This window comes from Oncorhynchus kisutch, linkage group LG13, assembly GCF_002021735.2.
Source record: "Oncorhynchus kisutch isolate 150728-3 linkage group LG13, Okis_V2, whole genome shotgun sequence".
Lineage (NCBI taxonomy): Eukaryota > Metazoa > Chordata > Actinopteri > Salmoniformes > Salmonidae > Oncorhynchus > Oncorhynchus kisutch.
The window spans coordinates 10,917,823-10,939,731 of NC_034186.2; the positions used below are offsets into that span (position 1 = coordinate 10,917,823).

Here is a 21,909-nt window from a genome sequence, read left to right on the forward strand (position 1 = left end):
TAAGCACCTGAAGAACTTTGTGTGAACCCTGTTATGTTTCAGAGGTATATTTAAGTCTTCTGTGGAAATGAATCAGCCAAGCATCCATGTTTTTAGTTTTAATCAAACAAATGGTCTGACTCCAACTGTAATCATCAGCAGAACAGGAACACAGCAGAAATCTATTAATAATAATAGCATAATTTGTGTCAATGTAATGAGGCAGTATAATAATGATTTAGTGGTGATTCAGGAATAATTTTCTCTTCTTTGAGTGCTCTGTTCACAACCCCTACTGGTTATTATGGAAACAGTGTCATAACCTTTCAAATACAGGACAAGTAGTTCAGAAAGGAGGTATTTTTCCATTCAGCAGGTGGGAAAATAACCTTTGCTTTGGAATTGAGTACAAGTACTACTGGTTCATATGTTAATAAGAAACTGCACCATACTCATTTACAATGTACACAAATGCCCTCTAAAAAGGTCACTTATAAAACAAACGGAATGAAACTGCATTGCCTCACAAAGGATGGTAGAACTCTTGACTCAGAAGTGGTTATTTTCCCCTCTGAATTCTGACAGCTCACCCTCAGCTGGAGGCTATCTGGCTGGGCAACACACACAACACACCGCATCACACCCTCCGGTGTTTCTGTCTGTGTGACTGACTGAGCTGTTGATCTCTAACGTGTGTGTTGATGACATAACCTCCATGTAGCCAGCGGTGGCTGGTGACTGACTGTGATAAGACGGCAGTGTTTAAGGTTGTGTCTGAGGGAATTCATTATGTAAGAGAACAGAGAGACAGGTTAAACTCTATGTCGGAAAACACACAGAGGCACACACACACACACAAACACAGAGGCAAACGCACACACACAATAAATGCTAACTGTGTGTGGACAGTGAACAAGGTGAGATGAAGGGCAGTGGTGGAAGGTCTAGTCAGGCGTGACTGCCAGACGGCGCTCCCCTCTGTGTTAGTAAAGCCACTGACCCTACAGCACGATGACAGCCCTACTGGGCCATGACAACCACACACACACCTTTCCCCATGACTGACGTGTGTGTAGACAAGGCTCTGAAGACCGAATGAATGCGTGTGGAGTGGACATTGGACAGAGTGTGTGTGTGTGTGTGTGTGTGTGTGTAACATATGTATATGTGTATGGAAAGGTGACCGACAGGCTGATATGTCAGGGAGGTTGATGACTGACTTCCCGGAGAGCTGTTTTTTCATACAGACAGCGCCTTCAGAAAGTAGTCACACCCTTTGACTTTTTCCACATTTGGTTGTTACAGGCTGATTTTAAAATTGAATTACATTTCTTTGTCACTGGCCTACACACAATAATACCCCATAATGTCAAAGTGGATTAAAAAAAAAAAAAAAAATATTACAAAATGTTTCCAAATGTATTAAAAATTAGTCAATAAGTATTCAACCCCTTTGTTATGGCAAGCCTAAATAAGTTCAGGAGTACAAATTTGCTTAACAAGTCACATAATATGTTGCATGAACTCTGTGTGCAATAATAGTGTTTTACATGATTTAAAAAAAAATGACTACCTCATCTCTGTACCCCACACATACACATAATTGTAAGATCCCGTAGTCGAGCAGTGCATTTCAAACCCAGATTCAACCACACAGACCAGGGACGTTTTTCAATGTTTTTCATGTTTCCACTATGTTATTATGGGGTATTGTGTGTAGATTAATGATTTTTTATTTTATTTCATCCATTTTTAATTCAGGTTGTAACAACATAATGTGGAATAAGTCAAGGGGTATGAATACTTTCTGAAGGCACTATACGTAATGTGTGTAAACCAAATAGAAACTTGCTAACACAAACTTGCTAACACTCTCGAAAACAGAAAAGACACTACATGACCAAAAGTACCTGCTCGTCAAACCAAAATCATGGGCATTAACATGGAGTTGGAACAGTTGACCGGGGAAGCTCTAGAAGGGCAGAAATTTGGACAAACTGACTTGTTGGAAAGGTGGAATCCTATAACGATGCCACGTTGAAAGTCACTGAGCTCTTCACTAAGGCCATTCCACTGCCAATGTTTGTCTGTGGAGATTGCATGGCTGTGTGCTGGATTTTACACACCTGTCAGCAATGGGTGTAGCTGAAATAGCCAAATCCACATATTTATGAATATATAGTGTATATGCATGACCAGATTTGCATGCACTTACAAAAAAATTCCCCTTCTCTATTCTAACCAATATGGTGATGCCTCTAAAAAGACCAAGAATCTGCAAATACAATACAATGTCATATTTCCTATTGAATAAGCAATAACCTTATAGATTTATTTGACAATTTAAAAACATAATACAACCACACGTGGATAATGCATTTAAAGGTATCGAGTATGACACAAAAACGTTTGGTAACGTATTTGACTGTTCAAGTGCACAGTCCCCATTAGCAGACACCAGTGGCGACAGCTAGTCTTATTGGGGTCTGACACATAACAAAAAATACATTACAAAAAAATACCTTACATTTAACAACATTATCATTATCATTATACTTTACAAAGCTAACACGGGCATTGTCTGTTGCTTCTGGCATTTCGAAGTGTATCTATCAGTTACATGTCAGTGAATTCACACAAAACGTAGGTCACATGGGGGAGAGGTGTTGCTTTATTTTGGTTTTTAAAACCAGGTTTGCTTTTCACTTGCTATATATGAGATGGAAGGGAGTTCCATGTAATCATGGCTCTGTATAATACTGTACATTTCCTTGAATTTGTTCTGGACCTGGGGACTGTGAAAAGACCCCTGGTGGCATGTCTGGATGGGTAAGTGTGTGTGTCAGTACGGTGTGTAAGTTGACTATGTAAACAATTGAGTTTACAACACATCAAAAATAAAAATAAAATAAAAAGGGATTTACTCAATCTAGTATTGCTATTAGCCCTCTGACTACAATGAAGAGCAAAATGTGCCGCTCTGTTCGGTGCAAGCTGCAGCTTAACTAGTCCATTCTTTGCAGCACTTGACCATATGACTGGACAGTAATCAAGATAAGATAAAACTAGAGCCTGCAGTACTTGCTTAGTGGAGTGTGGTGTCAAAAAAGCAGAGCATTTGTTTATCACAGACAGACCGCTCCTCATCTTTACAACCATTGAATCTATATGTTTTGACCATGACAGTTTACAATCTAAGGTAACACCAAGTAACTTAGTCTCATCAACGTGTTCAACAGCCACACTATTTATTACCATATTCGGCTGAGGTCTAGAATTTAGGGAATGATTTGTACCAAATACAATACTCTTAGTTTTAGAAATGTTTAGGACCAGCTTATTACTGGCCGCCCATTCTAAAACTAACTGCAACTCTTTGTTTGTTTAGGGTTGCAGTGACTTCACTAGCTGTGGTTGCTGATGCGTAAAGGCTTGAATCATCAGCATACATGGACACACAGACTTTGTCTAATGCCAGTGGAAAGGTCATTGGTAAAAATAGAGAAGAGTAGAGGACCAAGAAAGCTGCCCTGCTGTACACCACACTTTACATGTTTAACAGAGAAGCTTCCATTAAAAGAAAACCCTGTGTTCTATTAAATAGATGGCTCTGAATCCACGATACGGCAGAGGTAAAAGAAAAACATAACACACATGTTTTTTCAACAATAGGTTATGGGCAACACTATCAAAGGCTGCACTGACAGTACAGCTCCCACAATCTTATCAATTTCTTTCAACCAATTATCTGTCATTTATGACAATGCAGTACATGTTGAGTGCTCTCCTCTATAAGCATGCTGAAAGACTGTTGGTAGCATTGTATTTAGTCAAACACGTTTTTTCCCCCAGCCGTTTTCTAAGAGCTGCCAGCAAGCTGATAGGTTGGCTGTTAGATTCAAGTAATAGTGCTGTTTGTTCACCCAGGTGGGTGTTTGTTCACCCACCTGAAATTGATAATAACCCATCCACATCCACATGATTATATGTGATAAAAATGAAAATCTGAGGTCCGCACTCAACCCTAAGCAGCAAATATATATATTTTTTTGTTGTTGCTTGATTTAGATATGTTTCTGCTTATAATTGCCAACATTTTGGTAGGCTATTTCTTAGTCCACTTGTCTATAATTAGATGTCATAAGATGCTGCCCTAGAAGATTGAATGAACCCTTGCTCGACAGAATAGTAATAGAATGCTTTAATCTAGTTGACATCAGTAAAGTTCTGTCATCTTCCACAGAGCAAAGATGTTTCGGGACTGGGGAGAAAATACAAGACCTCAACACCAAAGAAAATGTCCAAACAACATCAGTTGACCGGTTGTTAGGAAAAAGAAAACTGTGAAAATGACCCAACATGTTTTTGTTAAGATTTCAGTTCGGCTTCAATGCATATTTTATGTGGTTGAAATACTATCAATTTTTATGACGAAGACAGCACCTCTACAGATGGTATCTAACTGAACATTGCATTCTCTCAAAATACAGAAATAGATAAATCATATTTCTCAACTCCTGTTCTCAAATCCAAATGTTGCCTACATTTGGTGAATCATTTTACTGCAAGAAATTCTTAATTCTGCAGGAGTTATTATTAAGGCCTGCCATCAGTGTCCAGATTTCAGTTTCCATTTAACCCTTGTAAACAGTAGGCTACAGTTCCCTTGACATGCCATAGGCCTATTCAAAGTCCTGTCTTGTGACTGTCGAAATTGTATAGCTCCTCACAATCATCACACATAACACTGCTATCATCCTCTTTTACCACTTCAACAGATCTTTCCAATCATTACTTTTCTGGCCCAACCCTCCCTTTGCAGCTTTTAAAATAAAGAGCGATTTTTTTTGGACTCCTGAACAGCTAATCAAAAGGGCTACCCAGACCTCTCTTGTACGCTGCTGCTACTCACTGTTTATAATCTATGCATAGTCATTACACTTTAACTCTACCTACATGTACATAGAGTTGAAGTCGGAAGTTAACATACACTTAGGTTGGAGTCATTAAAACTCATTTTTCAACCACTCCACAAATTTCTTGTTAACAAACTATACCACCCTGCATTCCACTGCTGGCTTGCTTCTGAAGCTAAGCAGGGTTGGTCCTGGTCAGTCCCTGGATGGGAGAATAGATGCTGCTGGAAGTGGTGTTGGAGGGCCAGGAGGAGGCACTCTTTCCTCTGGTCTAAAAAAATATCCCAATGCCCCAGGGCAGAGATTGGGGACTGTGTAGGGTGCTGTCTTTCGGATGGGACGTTAAACGGGTGCCCTGACTCTCTGAGGTCATTAAAGATCCCATGGCACTTATCGTAAGAGTAGGGGTGATAACCCTGGTGTCCTGGCTAAATTCCTAATCTGGCCCTCAAACCATCACGGTCACCTAATAATCCCCAGTTTACAATTAGCTCATTCATCCCCCTCTTCTCCCCTGTAACTATTCCCCAGGTCGTTGCTGTAAATGAGAACTTACCTGGTAAAATAACAGATAAATAAATAAAAATGTAAAAAAATGTTTTGGCAAGTCGGTTAGGACATTATTGTGTGAATGACAAGTAATTTTGCCAAAAATTGTTTACAGACATACACGTGCCTTTAAACAGCTTGGAAAATTCCAGAAAATTATGTCATGGCTTTAGAAGCTTCTGATAGGCTAATTGACATCATTTGAGTCAATTGGAGGTGTACCTGTGGATGTATTTCAAGGCCTACCTTCAAACTCAGTGCTTCTTTGCTTGACATCATAACAAAATCAAAAGAAATCAGCCAAGACCTCAGAAAAAAACATTGTAGACCTCCACAAGTCTGGTTCATCCTTGGGAGCAATTTCCAAACGCCTGAAGGTACCACGTTCATCTGTACAAACAATAGTACGCAATGGGACCACACAGCTGTCATACCGCTCAGGAAGGAGACCCGTTCTGTCTCCTAGAGATGAACGTACTTTGGTGCAAAAAGTGCAAATCAATCCCAAAACAACAGCAAAGGACCTTGTGAAGATTCTGGAGGAAACAGGTAGAAAAGTATCTGTATCCACAGTAAAACGAGTCCTATATTGACATAACCTGAAAGGCCGGTCAGCAAGGAAGAAGCCACTTCTCCAAAACCGCCATAAAAAAGCCAGCCTACATGAGGAAGTACGTACTTTTTGGAGAAATGTCCTCTGGTCTGATGAAATAAAAATAGAACCGTTTGGCCATAATGACCATCATTATGTTTGGAGGAAAAAGTGGGAGGCTTGCAAGCCGAAGAACACCATCCGAACTGTTAAGCACGGGGGTGGCAGAATCATGTTGTGGGGGTGCTTCGCTACAGGAGGGACTGGTGCACTTCACAAAATAGATGGCATCATTAGGGAGAAAATGTATGTGGATATATTGAAGCAACATCTCAAGACATCAGTCAGGAAGATAAAGCTTGGTCGCAAATGGGTCTTCCAAATGAACAATGACCCCAAGCATACTTCCAAATTTGTGGCAAAATAGCTTAAGGACAACAAAGTCAAGATATTGGAGTGGCCATCACAAAGCCCTGACCTCAATCCTATAGAAAATGTGTGGGCAGAACTGAAAAAGAGGCCTACAAACCTGACTCAGCTACACCAGCTCTGTCAGGAAGAATGGGCCAAAATTCACCCAACTTATTGTGGGAAGCTTGTGGAAGGCTACGCGAAACATTTGACCCAAGTTAAACTATTTAAAGGCAATGCTACCAAATACTAATTGAGTGTATGTAAACTTCTGACCCACTGGGAATGTGATGAAAGAAAAGCTGAAATAAAATCACACTACTATTATTCTGACATTTCACATTATTAAAATAAAGTGGTGATCCTAACTGACCTAAGACAGAGAATTTCTACTATGATTAAATGTCAGGAATTGTGGAAAAACTGAGTTTACATGTATTTGGCTAAGGTGTATGTAAGCTTCTGACTTCAACTGTATTAGCTCAATTACCTCGACTCTGTACCAGTTCCCCTTGTTATTTGACTGCTGCTGTTTAATTATCTGTTACTTTTACCCCCTTTTCTCCCCAATTTCGTGGTATCCAATTGTTAGTAATTACTATCTTGTCTCATCGCTACAACTCCCGTACGAGAGACGAAGGTCGAAAGCCACGCGTCCCCCGAAACACAACCCAACCAAGCCGCACTGCTTCTTAACACAGCGCACCTCCAACCCCGAAGCCAGCCACACCAATGTGTCGGAGGAAACACTGTGCACCTGGCTACCTTGGTTAGCACGCACTGTGCCCGGCCTGCCACAGGAGTCGCTGGTGCGCGATGAGACAAGGATATCCCTACCGGCCAAAACCTCCCTAACCCAGACGACGCTAGGCCAATTGTGCGTCACCCCACGGACCTCCTGGTCATGGCCGGCTGCGACAGAGCCTGGGAGCGAACCCAGAGTCTCTGGTGGCACAGCTAGCCCTGAAATGCAGTACCCTAGAGCACTGCACCACCCGGGAGGCCCCTATTTTCTACTTAACACTTCTTTTTTTTCTTAACTTCTTAAAGCATTGTTGAGTAAGGGATTGTAAGTAAGCATTTCACTGTAAGGTCTACACCGGTTGTATTTGGCACATTGATTTGTCTTGAGTTAAACTTCGGCAATGTCTTTTTGCCTCCGTGGATTGATGTTAACTTTTTCTGCCAGTTCCCAAAAGCATTATTTGGCAATTGGCTGTGTAGGCTATTTAGTGCCTTACAGTTAAGCCCTAAAGTTTAAGCTTACCAGATAGCCTAAAATAATGAAAGAAAAACCTAATTGTAGCCTATATAAATTGCACAATAAATATACATTACCAGTCAAAAGCTTGAACAAGTAATCATTCAAGGGTTTCTTTATTTTTAATATGTTCTACATTGTAGAATAATGGAAAAAAAACTATGAAAATAACACATGGATTCATGTAGTAACCAAACAAGTGTTAAACAAATCAAAATGTTTCATATTTCACAGTCTTCAAAGTAACCACCCTTTGCCTCGATGACAGCTTTGCACACTCTTGGCATTCTCTCAACCAGCTTCATGAGGTAGTCACCTGGAATGCATTTCAGGGCTCTCTAGAGGGTGGTGCAGTCTGCACAAAGCATCACCGGGGGCAAACTGCCTGCGCTCCTACAGCACCCAATGTCACAGGAAGGCCAAAAAGATCATCAAGGACAACAACCACCCAAGCCACTGCCTGTCACCCCGCTATCATCCAGAAGGCGAGGTCAGTACAAGCTGGGACCGAGAGACTGAAAAACAGCTTCTATCTCAAGGCCATCAGACTGTTAAACAGCCATCACTAGCACAGAGTGTCTGCAGCCTACATACACAGACTTTAAATCATTGTCCACTTTCATAAAAGAAACACTAGTCACTTTAATAATGTTTACATATCTTGCATTACTCATCTCATATGTATATATGCTGTGTCCTATACTATCTACTGTAGCTCAGTCTATGCTGCTCTGACATTGCCCGTCCATTTTTTAAAATATATTCTTAATTCCAATCCTTTACTTAGTGTGTATTAGGTATTTGTTGTAATATCTAAAAATGTCACTAGAAGCACAAGCATTTTACTACACCCACAATAACATCTGCTAAACATGTGTGTGTGAGAAATAACATTTGATTTGAAGGTGTGCCTTGTTAAAAGTTCATTTGTTGAATGTCTTTCCTTCTTAATGCATTTGAGCCAATCAGTTGTTGTTGTGACAAGGTAGGGCTGGTATACAGAAGATAACCAATCAGTTGTGTTGTGACAAGGTAGGGCTGGTATACAGAAGATTGCCCTATTTGGTAAAATACCAAGTCCATATTATGGCAAGAACAGCTCAAATAAGCAAAGAGAAACGACAGGCCTTCATTACTTTATAAGAACTTTGAAAATGTCTTCAAGTGCAGAGTGACCTCCGCTGCAGAAGTTCAATAGAGTTACTAGCCTCAGAAATTTCACAGCAAATAAATACTTCAGAGTTCAAGTAACTGATACATCTCAACATCAACTGTTCAGAAGAGACTGCGTGACTCAGGCCTTAAGGCCTAATTGCTGCAAAGAAACAACTATTAAAAGGAAACCAATAAGAAGAAGAGACTTGCTTGGGCCAAGAAACACAAGCAATGGACATTAGACAAGAGGAAATCTGTCGTTTGGTCTGATGAGTCCACTTGTTAGATACTGCGCATGAAGAAATGTTTGGTTCCAAACGCCGTGTCTGTGAACGGATGATCTCCGCATGTGTGGTTCCCAATGAGAAGCATGGAGGTGGTGTGATGGTGCTTTGCTGGTGACACTGTCTGATTTATTTAGAATTCAAGGCACTCTTAACCAGCATGGCTACCACAGAATTCTGCAGAGATACATCATCCCATCTGGTTTGCGCTTATTTTATTTTACCTTTGTTTAACTAGGCAGGTCAGTTGACCCAACACACCTCCAGGCTTTGTAAGGGCTATGTGACCAAGAAGGAGAGTGATGGAGTGCTGCATCAGTTGACCTGGCCTCCACAATCACCTGACCTCAACCCAATTGAGATGGTTTGGGATGAGTTTGACCGCAGAGTGAATGATAAGCAGCCAACAAGTGATCAGCATACGTGGGAACTCCTTTACGACTGTTGGAAAAACAAACCAGGTGAAGCTGGTTGAGAGAATGCCAAGAGTGTGCAAAGCTGTCATCAAGGCAAAGAGTGACTACATTGAGGAATGTAAAATATATTAGATAACACGTTTTTGGATACTACATGATTCCATATGTGTTATATCATAGTTGATGTCTTCACTATTATTCTACAATGTACTGTACATTTATTGATCTTTTAATCTATTGTTTCTGTTTATTCAACCCGCCCGTAACCCAACCGCCCTTCAGCCACACAACATTTAAAATGACCCTAAAACTGTCCACCCTGCGGATATAACCGTGAGGACTACGGGTTATGAGTCAACCCGTGCATCACTAACAAGTAAATGCCGCTTTGCCATTCTTGGGTAGCGGAATGACTTTGGCTTCCATCCAGGACTGAGGACAAACACTTTCCTCTAGGCTCAGATTAAAGCAACACCTCCCCCATAAGCATCCCTGTCTCTTTTGTACAGTCGTATGAAAAAGTTTGGGCACCCCTGACAATTTCCATGATTTCCATTTATAAATAATTGGGTGTTTGGATCAGCAATTTCATTCTGATCTATCAAATAACTTTTGGACACAGTAATATTTCAGTAGTGAAATTAGGTTTATTGGATTAACAGAAAATGTGCAATATGCATCCCAAAAAAATTAGACAGGTGCAAAAATTTGGGCACCCCAATAGAAAAATCACATCAATATTTAGTAGAGCCTCCTTTTGCTAAAATAAACAGCCTCTAGACGCTTCCCATAGCCTCTAATGAGTGTCTGGATTCTGGATGAAGGTATTTTGGACCATTCCTCCTTACAAAACATCTCCAGTTCAGTTAGGTTTGATGGTTGCCGAGCATGGACAGCCCGCTTCAAATCATCCCACAGATTCTCAATGATATTCAGGTCTGGGGACTGGGATGGCCATTCCAGAACATTGTACTTGTTCCTCTGCATAAATGCCTGGGTAGATTTTGAGCAGTGTTTTGGGTCGTTGTCTTGTTGAAATATCCAGCCCCGGCGTAACTTCAACTTTTTGATTGATTCTTCAACATTATTCCCAAGAATCTGCTGATATTGAGTGGAATCCATGCGACCCTCAACTTTAACAAGATTCCCAGTACCGGCACTGGCCACACAGCCCCACAGCATGATGGAACCCCCACCAAATTTGACTGTGGGTAGCAAGTGTTTTTCTTGGAACGCTGTGTTCTTTTGCCGCCATGCATAACATCCCTTGTTATGACCAAATAACTCAATCTTTGTTTCATCAGTCCACAGCACCTTATTCCAAAATGAAGCTGGCTTGTCCAAACCGCAAGCGACTCTGTGGCGTGTGTGTAGAAAAGGCTTCTTCCGCATCACTCTCCCATACAGCTTCTCCTTGTGCAAAGTGCGCTGAATTGTTGAATGATGCACAGTGACACAATCTGCAGCAAGATGATGTTGTAGGTCTTTGGAGGTGGTCTGTGGGCTGTTTTTGACCGTTCTCACCATCCTTCACCTTTCCGATATTTTACTTGGCCTGCCACTTATGGCCTTAACAACAACTGTGCCTGTGGTCTTCCTGACAGCTTAAATCTCTGCGATAGCTTTTTGTAGCCTTCCTCTAAACCATAATGTTGAACAGACTTTGTTTTCAGGTCATTTGAGAGTTGTTTTGAGGCCCCCATGTTGCCACTCTTCAGAGGCGAGTCAAAGAGAACAACAACTTGCAATTGGCCACCTTAAATACCTTTTCTCATGATTGGATGCACTTGTCTATGAAGTTCAAGGCTTAATGAGCTCACCAAACCAATTGTGTGTTCCAACTAATCAGTGCTAAGTAGTTAAAGGTATTCAAATCAACAGAATGACAAGGGTGCCCACATTTTTGCATAGCCTATTTTTCACATCTGATTTCATTTCATTCAACTTAATTTTGCTACACTAAAAATCTTTGTCTGGACAATACCCCAGTACTCAGCTTTTATTAGAAAATGAATGGCATGCCACTGTGATCATTTTCTGTGACGACAGAGTAAATTATTATGCAGCCTCAGAGGGGTGCCCAAACCTTTTCATACGACTGTAGATGTTATATCCTTGTATTGCTACTGCTGTATCAAAGGAATTATCTAAATGAGTCTCAGAAATGGCAAATTTATTAATGTTGTTATCTGATGTTAGCAAGTTATTGATTTCATGAACCTTATTTCTAAGGCTACATATATATTATTGTGCTTTTTTTTTTGCCCTTTCCTGGGTAGCTCATCAGAGATAGCCATAATCCCATTTTACAGTCGTTAGAATTTCAGAAAAAGAGTAGCTGGCACGGCGACTAGAATGGCTGGCATGGCAATCAGGGTTGTGATAGTTCCACTGGGAGGGAGGTGATTGTGATGTCACAATGAGGTGAAACTAGACTCCCAGCCCCATGAATCAGCTACCATCGAAAAAAATTATGAATAAAAATGACTACAACATAATGGGTAGACTGGCAGCCATTTTGGGTGTACCCATGCCAGGAAGTTAAAGCAGGAAGCGTGCCTTTCAATGTGATGTGATTTGTTGAGTCAACTCAACTGACATATCAAAAAATACATTACATTGCATGAGCCACATCAGTTAGCATCATTTGAATGAACATTCTACATTACCATGGCAACCCAGCATCAGTTGATAGAACATTCCAAAATACCATGGAAAGCAATTGGGAGTTCACCGGTCAATTTTCAGGGTTGGAGCTTCCAAGACAATTCAATTCATTCTTATTTCTAAATTGCATTCGAAAAGTATTCAGACCCCTTGACACATTTTTGTTACGTTACAGCCTTATTCTAAAATTGATTCAATAGTTTTTTTTATCCTCATCAATCTACACACAACACCCCATATATGGCAAAGCAAAAACAGGTTTATAGAATTGTTTTTGCCAATTTATAAAAAATAAAAAATAAATACCTTATGTACATAAGTATTCAGACCCTTTGCTATGAGACTCGACATTGAGCTCAGGTGCATCCTGTTTCCATTAATCATCCTTGAGATATTTCTACAACTTGATTGAAGTCCACCTGTGGAAATTTCAATTGATTGGACATGATTTGGAAAGGCACACACCTGTCTATATAAGGTCCCACAGTTGACAGTGTGTCAGAGCAAAAACCAAGTCATGGGGTTGAAGGAATTGTCCGTACAGCTCCGAGACAGGATTGTGTCGAGTCACAGATCTGGGGAAGGGTACCAAAATATTTCTGCAGCATTGAATGTCCCAAGAACATCCATCATTCTTAAATCATTCACATCCATCATTCTTAAATGGAAGAAGTTTGGAACTACCAAGACTCTTCCTAGAGCTGGCCACTAGGTCAAACTGAGCAATAGGGGGAAAAGGGCCTTGGTCAGGGAGGTGACCAGAACCCTATGGTCCCTCTGACAGAGCTCCAGAGTTCCTCTGTGGAGATGGGAGAACCTTCCAGAAGGACAACCATCTGTGCAGCACTGGCCTTAATGGTAGAGTGGCCAGACAGAATCCACTCCCCTGTAAAAGTTAAGTTTTTTAAAATGTAACCTTTATTTAACCAGTTAAGCTAGTTGAGAAGAAGTTCTCATTTACAACTGTGACCTGACAGCCGCATGGAGTTTGCCAAAAGGCCCCTAAAAAAGGACTCACAGACCATGAGGAGCACGATTCTCTGGTCTGATGAAGCCAAGATTGAACTACTTGGCCTGAATGCCAAGCCTCACGTCTGGAGGAATGCTGGCACCATCCCTATGGTGAAGCATGGTGGTGGCAGCATCATGCTGTGGGGATGTTTTTCAGTGGCAGGGACTGGGAGACTAGTCAGGATCGAGGGAAAGATGAACGGAGCAAAGTACAGAGAAATCCTTAATGAAAACCTGCTCCAGAGCGCTCAGGACCTCAGACTGGTGCGAAGGTTCACCTTCCAACAGAACAACGACCCTAAGTACACAGCCAAGACAACGCAGGAGTGGCTTCGGGACAAGTCTCTGAATGTCCGTGAGTGGCCCAGCCAGAACCCGGACTTGAACTCCATCGAACATCTCTGGAGAGACCTGAAAATAGCTGTGCATCGACACTCCCCATCCAACCTGACAGAGCTTGAGAGGATCTGCAGAGAAGAATGGGACAAACTCCCCAAATACAGGTCTGTCAAGCTTGTAGAGTCATCCCCAAGAAGACTCGAGGCTGTAATTACTGCCAAAGGTGCTTTGGCAGTAATTATGGGGTATTGTGTGTGGATTAATGAGAAAAACCCCAATGTAATCCATTTTAGAATAGGGCTATAAAGTAACAAAATGTGTAAAAAGTCAAGGGGTCTGAATACTTTCTGAATGCACTACATGTCAGAGACCTGCCTAGGCATGCTATCATCAAAGACACTTACTACACATGAGTGGGCTAGACCAGTGGTTCCCAAACAGGGGTCATAGGCCTAGCTAAACGGGGTACTTGAGAAGACTGGTAAAATGCACACGAGGGAGTACTTCAGGGGTACTCCGAGCAGAGTAAAATTCAGTTTGTGGTACAGTAACCAAAAAAGGTTGGGAACAACTGGACTAGACCACCCTGGTTACTTGCTGGATATCCTGTTAACTAGAACATTTATCCTCACTGGGAGGTCATTCTCTACTCTCCCAGGTATATTGGTGTTATTGTGGGAGGTCATTCTCTACTCTCCCAGGTGTATTGGTGTTATTGTGAGAGGTCATTCTCCACTCTTCCAGGTGTATTGGTGTGACAAAGCCAATTGTGCGTATGTGAGTGTAGTTGTGTATGTTTGTCTCCACCCACCTGTACTCGTGCTGTGAGAGACAGTCCAAAAGGTCTTTGGCAGTGAACCTGGGCTCCATGGCAGCAATCTAAAGCACAAGTCACTTACAGTATTAAGATTCAGCCCAATCAGCTGGGCAATACATGTGATGTAACATTGCAATCCTATTAACATTTAGAATGAATTAATCCTACAATGTCCATGTGGATGACAAACCTTCATTCACCCTACCAAAAAACTGGGAGCTGGAAAGATGAAACATGAATGATCTCAGATGAGGTGTGACCACCGGACAGAGATAACTAGGAGTTAGAAATATACTAACCTCACTGGAGTGGATGAAGGAGAGGAGAGCCTGGGCATCTTCTAGACAGCTGTCTGTTGACAGAACCCTACAAAACAGCCAGGGTCTGATTAGTGGAGGGACACACCACACACTGTCATTAAGTAAGTAACAGAGGAAATTAACTAGGGAAAATTAAGTGATAGAAGGGGTAATTCAAATACTTCTAGACTGTATAGTGTAAATATGGAGAGAGAGAAAGACGGACAAAGAGAGATGGAGGGAAAGAGAAAAGGTTGCCATGAGAAAAGGATAACCAGTGGAGCACAAACACCATTCTAAATACAACCTATATCTTTCTGTTTATTTATTTTCCCTTTTGAACTTCAACTATTTGCACATTGTTACGACATGAACAATAATATAACATTTGAAATGTCTATATTCTTTTAAAACTGTTGTAATGTTTACTGTATATGTTTTATTGTTTATTTCCCTTTTGTTTGTCTATTTCACTTGCTTTGGAAACGTAAACATGTTTCCCATGCCAATACAGCACCTTTTCAATTGAGAGAGATAGAGAGATGGTGGAGGGAGAGGAAGGAAAGTAATTTCAGCAGGCTAAATCTGTCTGCATTATACATATTTTCTCCCGGCAGGGACTTGGGGGGGGGGGTTATGGGCTGTGATGATGCGTCACTGCTAGCTACTGTAAGAGCTACTGTCGGTCTGTCTCCTAGGTAACCACATAGGAGCAGCTTCAACACTCACACACCTCACCCAAACTTCCTACAGATGGGCATACATGAAAGTCATCTTCGTTTTTGGGCTTGTCTGTTCCATTTCTAACCAACCACCTGTTCTGCCTGTGTACGTGTACAGTACAGAAATACCACGGACTATTTTCAAATCAACATCATGTGCAGCAGGAACGAAACAGACTTTCGGGAACTCAGAGGGCCCTGAACAAACTGGAACTACATCACAAACACACGGTTCTAACAATTAACTAAGCCTTAACATGCTTTTGGGAAATTGGGCCCTGATCTGTATTCAGAAATCAGGTAGGTGGTGAAGAGGTGTTTGGGTAGGTGGTGAAGAGGTGTTTGGGTAGGTGGTGAAGAGGTGTTTGGGTAGGTGGTGAAGAGGTGTTTAGGTAGGTGGTGAAGGGGTGTTTAGGTAGGTAGTGAAGAGGTGTTTAGGTAGGTGGTGAAGAGGTGTTTGGGTAGGTGGTGAAGAGGTGTTTGGGTAGGTGGTGAAGAGGTGTTTGGGTAGGTGGTGAAGAGGTGTTTGGGTAGGTGGTGAAGAGGTGTTTGGGTAGGTGGTGAAGAGGTGTTTAGGTAGGTGGTGAAGGGGTGTTTAGGTAGGTGGTGAAGAGGTGTTTGGGTAGGTGGTGAAGGGGTGTTTAGGTAGGTGGTGAAGAGGTGTTTGGGTAGGTGGTGAAGAGGTGTTTGGGTAGGTGGTGAAGAGGTGTTTGGGTAGGTGGTGAAGAGGTGTTTGGGTAGGTGGTGAAGGGGTGTTTAGGTAGGTGGTGAAGAGGTGTTTGGGTAGGTGGTGAAGAGGTGTTTGGGTAGGTGGTGAAGGGGTGTTTAGGTAGGTGGTGAAGAGGTGTTTGGGTAGGTGGTGAAGAGGTGTTTGGGTAGGTGGTGAAGGGGTGTTTAGGTAGGTGGTGAAGGGGTGTTTAGGTAGGTGGTGAAGAGGTGTTTGGGTAGGTGGTGAAGGGGTGTTTAGGTAGGTGGTGAAGAGGTGTTTAGGTAGGTGGTGAAGAGGTGTTTGGGTAGGTGGTGAAGGGGTGTTTAGGTAGGTGGTGAAGAGGTGTTTGGGTAGGTGGTGAAGAGGTGTTTGGGTAGGTGGTGAAGAGGTGTTTGGGTAGGTGGTGAAGGGGTGTTTAGGTAGGTGGTGAAGGGGTGTTTGGGTAGGTGGTGAAGGGGTGTTTAGGTAGGTGGTGAAGGGGTGTTTAGGTAGGTGGTGAAGAGGTGTTTAGGTAGGTGGTGAAGGGGTGTTTAGGTAGGTGGTGAAGGGGTGTTTGGGTAGGTGGTGAAGGGGTGTTTAGGTAGGTGGTGAAGGGGTGTTTGGGTAGGTGGTGAAGAGGTGTTTAGGTAGGTGGTGAAGGGGTGTTTAGGTAGGTGGTGAAGAGGTGTTTAGGTAGGTGGTGAAGGGGTGTTTAGGTAGGTGGTGAAGAGGTGTTTAGGTAGGTGGTGAAGGGGTGTTTAGGTAGGTGGTGAAGAGGTGTTTGGGTAGGTGGTGAAGGGGTGTTTGGGTAGGTGGTGAAGAGGTGTTTAGGTAGGTGGTGAAGGGGTGTTTAGGTAGGGTGGTGAAGAGGTGTTTAGGTAGGTGGTGAAGAGGTGTTTGGGTAGGTGGTGAAGAGGTGTTTGGGTAGGTGGTGAAGAGGTGTTTGGGTAGGTGGTGAAGGGGTGTTTAGGTAGGTAGTGAAGAGGTGTTTGGGTAGGTGGTGAAGAGGTGTTTGGGTAGGTGGTGAAGAGGTGTTTAGGTAGGTAGTGAAGAGGTGTTTAGGTAGGTAGTGAAGAGGTGTTTGGGTAGGTAGTGAAGAGGTGTTTAGGTAGGTGGTGAAGAGGTGTTTGGGTAGGTGGTGAAGAGGTGTTTAGGTAGGTAGTGAAGAGGTGTTTAGGTAGGTGGTGAAGGGGTGTTTAGGTAGGTAGTGAAGAGGTGTTTGGGTAGGTGGTGAAGAGGTGTTTGGGTAGGTGGTGAAGAGGTGTTTGGGTAGGTGGTGAAGAGGTGTTTGGGTAGGTGGTGAAGAGGTGTTTGGGTAGGTGGTGAAGAGGTGTTAGGTAGGTGGTGAAGAGGTGTTTGGGTAGGTGGTGAAGAGGTGTTTGGGTAGGTGGTGAAGAGGTGTTTAGGTAGGTGGTGAAGAGGTGTTTGGGTAGGTGGTGAAGGGGTGTTTAGGTAGGTAGTGAAGAGGTGTTTGGGTAGGTGGTGAAGAGGTGTTTGGGTAGGTGGTGAAGAGGTGTTTGGGTAGGTGGTGAAGAGGTGTTTAGGTAGGTGGTGAAGAGGTGTTTGGGTAGGTGGTGAAGGGGTGTTTAGGTAGGTAGTGAAGAGGTGTTTGGGTAGGTGGTGAAGAGGTGTTTGGGTAGGTGGTGAAGAGGTGTTTAGGTAGGTGGTGAAGGGGTGTTTAGGTAGGTGGTGAAGAGGTGTTTGGGTAGGTGGTGAAGAGGTGTTTAGGTAGGTAGTGAAGAGGTGTTTAGGTAGGTGGTGAAGAGGTGTTTGGGTAGGTGGTGAAGGGGTGTTTGGGTAGGTGGTGAAGAGGTGTTTAGGTAGGTGGTGAAGAGGTGTTTGGGTAGGTGGTGAAGGGGTGTTTGGGTAGGTAGTGAAGAGGTGTTTGGGTAGGTGGTGAAGGGGTGTTTGGGTAGGTGGTGAAGAGGTGTTTGGGTAGGTGGTGAAGAGGTGTTTGGGTAGGTGGTGAAGAGGTGTTTGGGTAGGTGGTGAAGGGGTGTTTAGGTAGGTGGTGAAGGGGTGTTTAGGTAGGTGGTGAAGGGGTGTTTAGGTAGGTGGTGAAGAGGTGTTTGGGTAGGTGGTGAAGAGGTGTTTGGGTAGGTGGTGAAGAGGTGTTTAGGTAGGTGGTGAAGAGGTGTTTGGGTAGGTGGTGAAGAGGTGTTTAGGTAGGTGGTGAAGAGGTGTTTGGGTAGGTAGTGAAGAGGTGTTTGGGTAGGTGGTGAAGGGGTGTTTAGGTAGGTGGTGAAGGGGTGTTTGGGTAGGTGGTGAAGGGGTGTTTAGGTAGGTAGTGAAGAGGCATCCTGGAAGACGTGTGATAGATGCCTCATTGTGTGAGAAGTTATACAAAAACTATAGTAATAAAATACACTGTATTATTAGAACACAATGTGAATAACTTATAATATTCGGATATTACAACTGTAATGTACAGTAGGCTGTGTGTGCTAATGTGAGTTTGAGTGAGGTGTTAGACAAATGTAATGATTAATGAGCTCTAACACCCATCTGGGCCTTGTTTCCCAAAAGCATCTTAAAAGAGCCCCTGAACACACCGATTTGCACGTACAGTGCATTCGGAAAGTATTCAGACACCTTGACTTTTTCCACATTTTGTTACACGCAGTACTTTATTGAAGCACCTTTGGCAGCGATTACAGCATCGAGTCTTCTTGGGTATGACTCTACAAGCTTGGCACACCTGCATCCAGGGAGTTTCTCCCATTTTTCTTTGAAGATCCTCTCAAGCTCTGTCAGGTTGGATGGGGAGCATAGTTGCACAGCTGTTTTCAGGTCTCTCCAGACATGTTTGATCGGGTTCAAGTCTGGGCTCTGGCTGGGCCACTCAAGGACATTCAGAGACTTGTCCCAGAAGCCACTCCTGCATCGTTTTGACTGTGAGCTTAGGGTCATTGTCCTGTTGGAAGTTGAACCATCATCCAAGTCTGAGGTCCTGAGTGCTTATTTATTTTAGACAGGTCTACAGAAGCATGATATGAAGAAAAGCTAGTTTTATTTCAGAAGAACAGAACAGCATACTCTGAGTTGTCCTTATGTTAGGCCCTGATCTGGCTATACCATATTACTGTGGGCTACACTAGTTCATTTAGCAGACAAGAACGCCATGGAATTCGAAGCAAATACTTTATATTATTTTATAGTATGAATAATATAATTGAACATAACTGAATGAAAGGCAAAGGATATTTTCTCCAAATGATTTGAGGGAGTGCGCACATGCGGCTATTCTGTGTTGAGCGGTTAACAAAGAAATAGGTACTACTATATGCTTCATTTAGAGTTAATGTAACTTTCGTTGTTCTACAAATGTTGGGCTATATATGTTTTGATTTTTAATACATTGTAAGGCTGCATGAAGCGACTGATGATGTTTAAAAAAAAAAATTTTAAATAGCTTGAAAGTCAGGAGCTCTGCTTTGTTTTTTTGTGCAGGCTGTATACACTTCCAGTCTCTCATTCACAATTTGACAATTCAAATTTAATGGTGGCATCCCCTTTGTGCGGCCATAATGCACCCTTAAGAGATCCAAGCCTTTTGTGACCAGTGGCCGTTGTTCCCTTCTCCCAGAGTGCAGCGTACACCGAAGCACCTCTCACTCACATGGCTCTCCATCACGTGATCGGGTATTTCTCACAGGCTACAAGTGAAGACAGACACTTTGAGGATGCAACTGCATGCATATTGAAGATATTGAAAGAACTATCCACATTTACTTTGTCAGCCAACAAGATTAGACCTAACAAACAGCAGAAGCACTAGCCTGTCAATCTACTATCCCCATAGTACAAAAGTTTACCTAATCTATTCTGTGTGAGAAATAAATATTCCAAACATGGTCTGGGACAGTTGTGGGATGCGATAGATCCCAAACAAATACAACCACTAGCATCAAACAAACTATTTTACATAATTGATCAGAACGTTTAGTTTAAAATGTGATAAACTATTAGGCTATTTCTTCACATTATAAGCGCACATGGCAGTAAGCTATAAGTGCAAATGTTCCATTAGCGGGAAAACACCATTATCAAAAGTGACCGCAAATGCGATTATGTATGTAATGTTTTTATTATAAAAAGGTGCATTATAATGGTGAAGATGGATCTTCCCCAAACTTGAAACGCGCTGCTTCTATATGCCAGTTAGGCTCTACACCCCTTGTAAAGCGGATTAATGCGCTTCATTTTAAGACGTTATTTGGACACAAATTGTGATATAAACCTTATCAAAACATATCGGCCTATGGGCAAGGCTACATGAGGTGTGATACAAACCTTATCAAAACATATCGGCCTATGGGCAAGGCTACATGAGGTGTGATATAAACCTTATCAAAACATATCGGCCTATGGGCAAGGCTACATGAGGTGTGATATAAACCTTATCAAAACATATCGGCCTATGGGCAAGGCTACATGAGGTGTGATATAAACCTTATCAAAACATATCGGCCTATGGGCAAGGCTACATGAGGTGTGATACAAACCTTATCGGCATAGTTATGTTATGATAACTATGTTATGTTACATAGTTATGACTATGATAAAAAAATGTCGCAAAAAAATTGCATTGTTTCTTGCCTTCAAGCTGGGCATCATTCACAATTGATAATATATCATTCAAAGCGATAGGATAATATTGACACCAATCAGACTATTGCTGATTTAATCTGGTCTTTACATATAATAAATAATATATGCCAATTTTTTTATCTTTAGAAGGAACCATTATCATGCACCTGTATCGAAACAGGGGCTGTGGGAAAAACACGTCATCTGTACACTTAAATAACGAATGGAGGACGCTTTTCCCATGGTTCATTTTCATGCCAGCCAGGTAGGCTATACTCCTGTTATAAATATAAGCAATGTGCTTAATATTAGGAAAGTTCAGAATTAAATATAGTAGGCCTAGCCTATAGAAAGCCTATGGGGCCTCCTATTTTTATTAAAGGCCATCGCTCTTTTCTCACGCAATTGCATAGCCTATAGAAATGTTGCGCAACATGAGCTCATGGGCACTCATGAAGTGTTTGATTAGAATTTCAATTACATTTGCATTGATGTCAGAGTGATTAGAGTGCAGAGTACCAGGCAGTTAGCAAACTAATGACCAGCAACCTGCATCAGAGCTTGGAGAAGCCTAATTACCGTGGCTAAACAATCACATGGAATTTGACTGCCTTCATGACCACTGGTAATACAGTCACAGCAAGAGCCCCATTTTTGACCACCGACAACGAAGTTGATTACGAATACAAAGTTGCCAATGTCTTTGCAATCGTTACAAACAAGCAAAGAATAAACAGGTGCATCAAATGAAAAGATGACTGCATTGAAAGATAAACAGCCTACCTAGAGTATAGACTACATAGGCCTATATTATTTCAATGATATTGAAATAAATGTTATGTTCATTGAATTTAGTTTAAAAAAAGATATATAATAATGCTATGTGTGATTTTTGCCTCAATATATTTGTTGATGTGTAGCCTAACGTGTGTAATGATGTTCCAAATCTTGATTCAGTGCATTATTATAGGGTAAGAATTACAATAAGCCACATCAATATTTGCAGCCATGGGTGACAATATCGCTCTAGGAGCTGATCCGTCATCAGTATTGTGAAATAATTCTAACGTTAAGGAAAGATTTAAAATGGAGAAAGCTGACCCGAGTTAAATAAAGGTTAAATAAATGAACACACCACTGGTTGGGTTCAAACTGAAACTACAATGAGGCAGAATGATCATAGTTACTGTTGAAAGAGACAAATGTCACAGCG

At 42.0% G+C, this 21,909-nt stretch overlaps 1 protein-coding gene across 2 annotated transcripts in view; it reads right to left on the minus strand.

Annotated features, from left to right (window-relative positions):
- swt1 (SWT1 RNA endoribonuclease homolog) overlaps positions 1–21,909 on the minus strand; it is a 37,207-nt gene that overhangs the window by 7,014 nt on the left and 8,284 nt on the right. For both annotated transcript variants that reach the window (XR_004202329.1, XM_020499565.2), the window contains exons 13-14: positions 14,697–14,763; positions 14,392–14,459 (exon numbers count right to left, since the gene is read on the minus strand). Coding sequence is in view for 1 of the 2 variants with exons in the window: in XM_020499565.2 (XP_020355154.1) it covers positions 14,392–14,459; positions 14,697–14,763 (135 nt within the window). In the remaining variant the exon portion in view is untranslated. The remainder of the gene's footprint in view (positions 1–14,391; positions 14,460–14,696; positions 14,764–21,909) is intronic.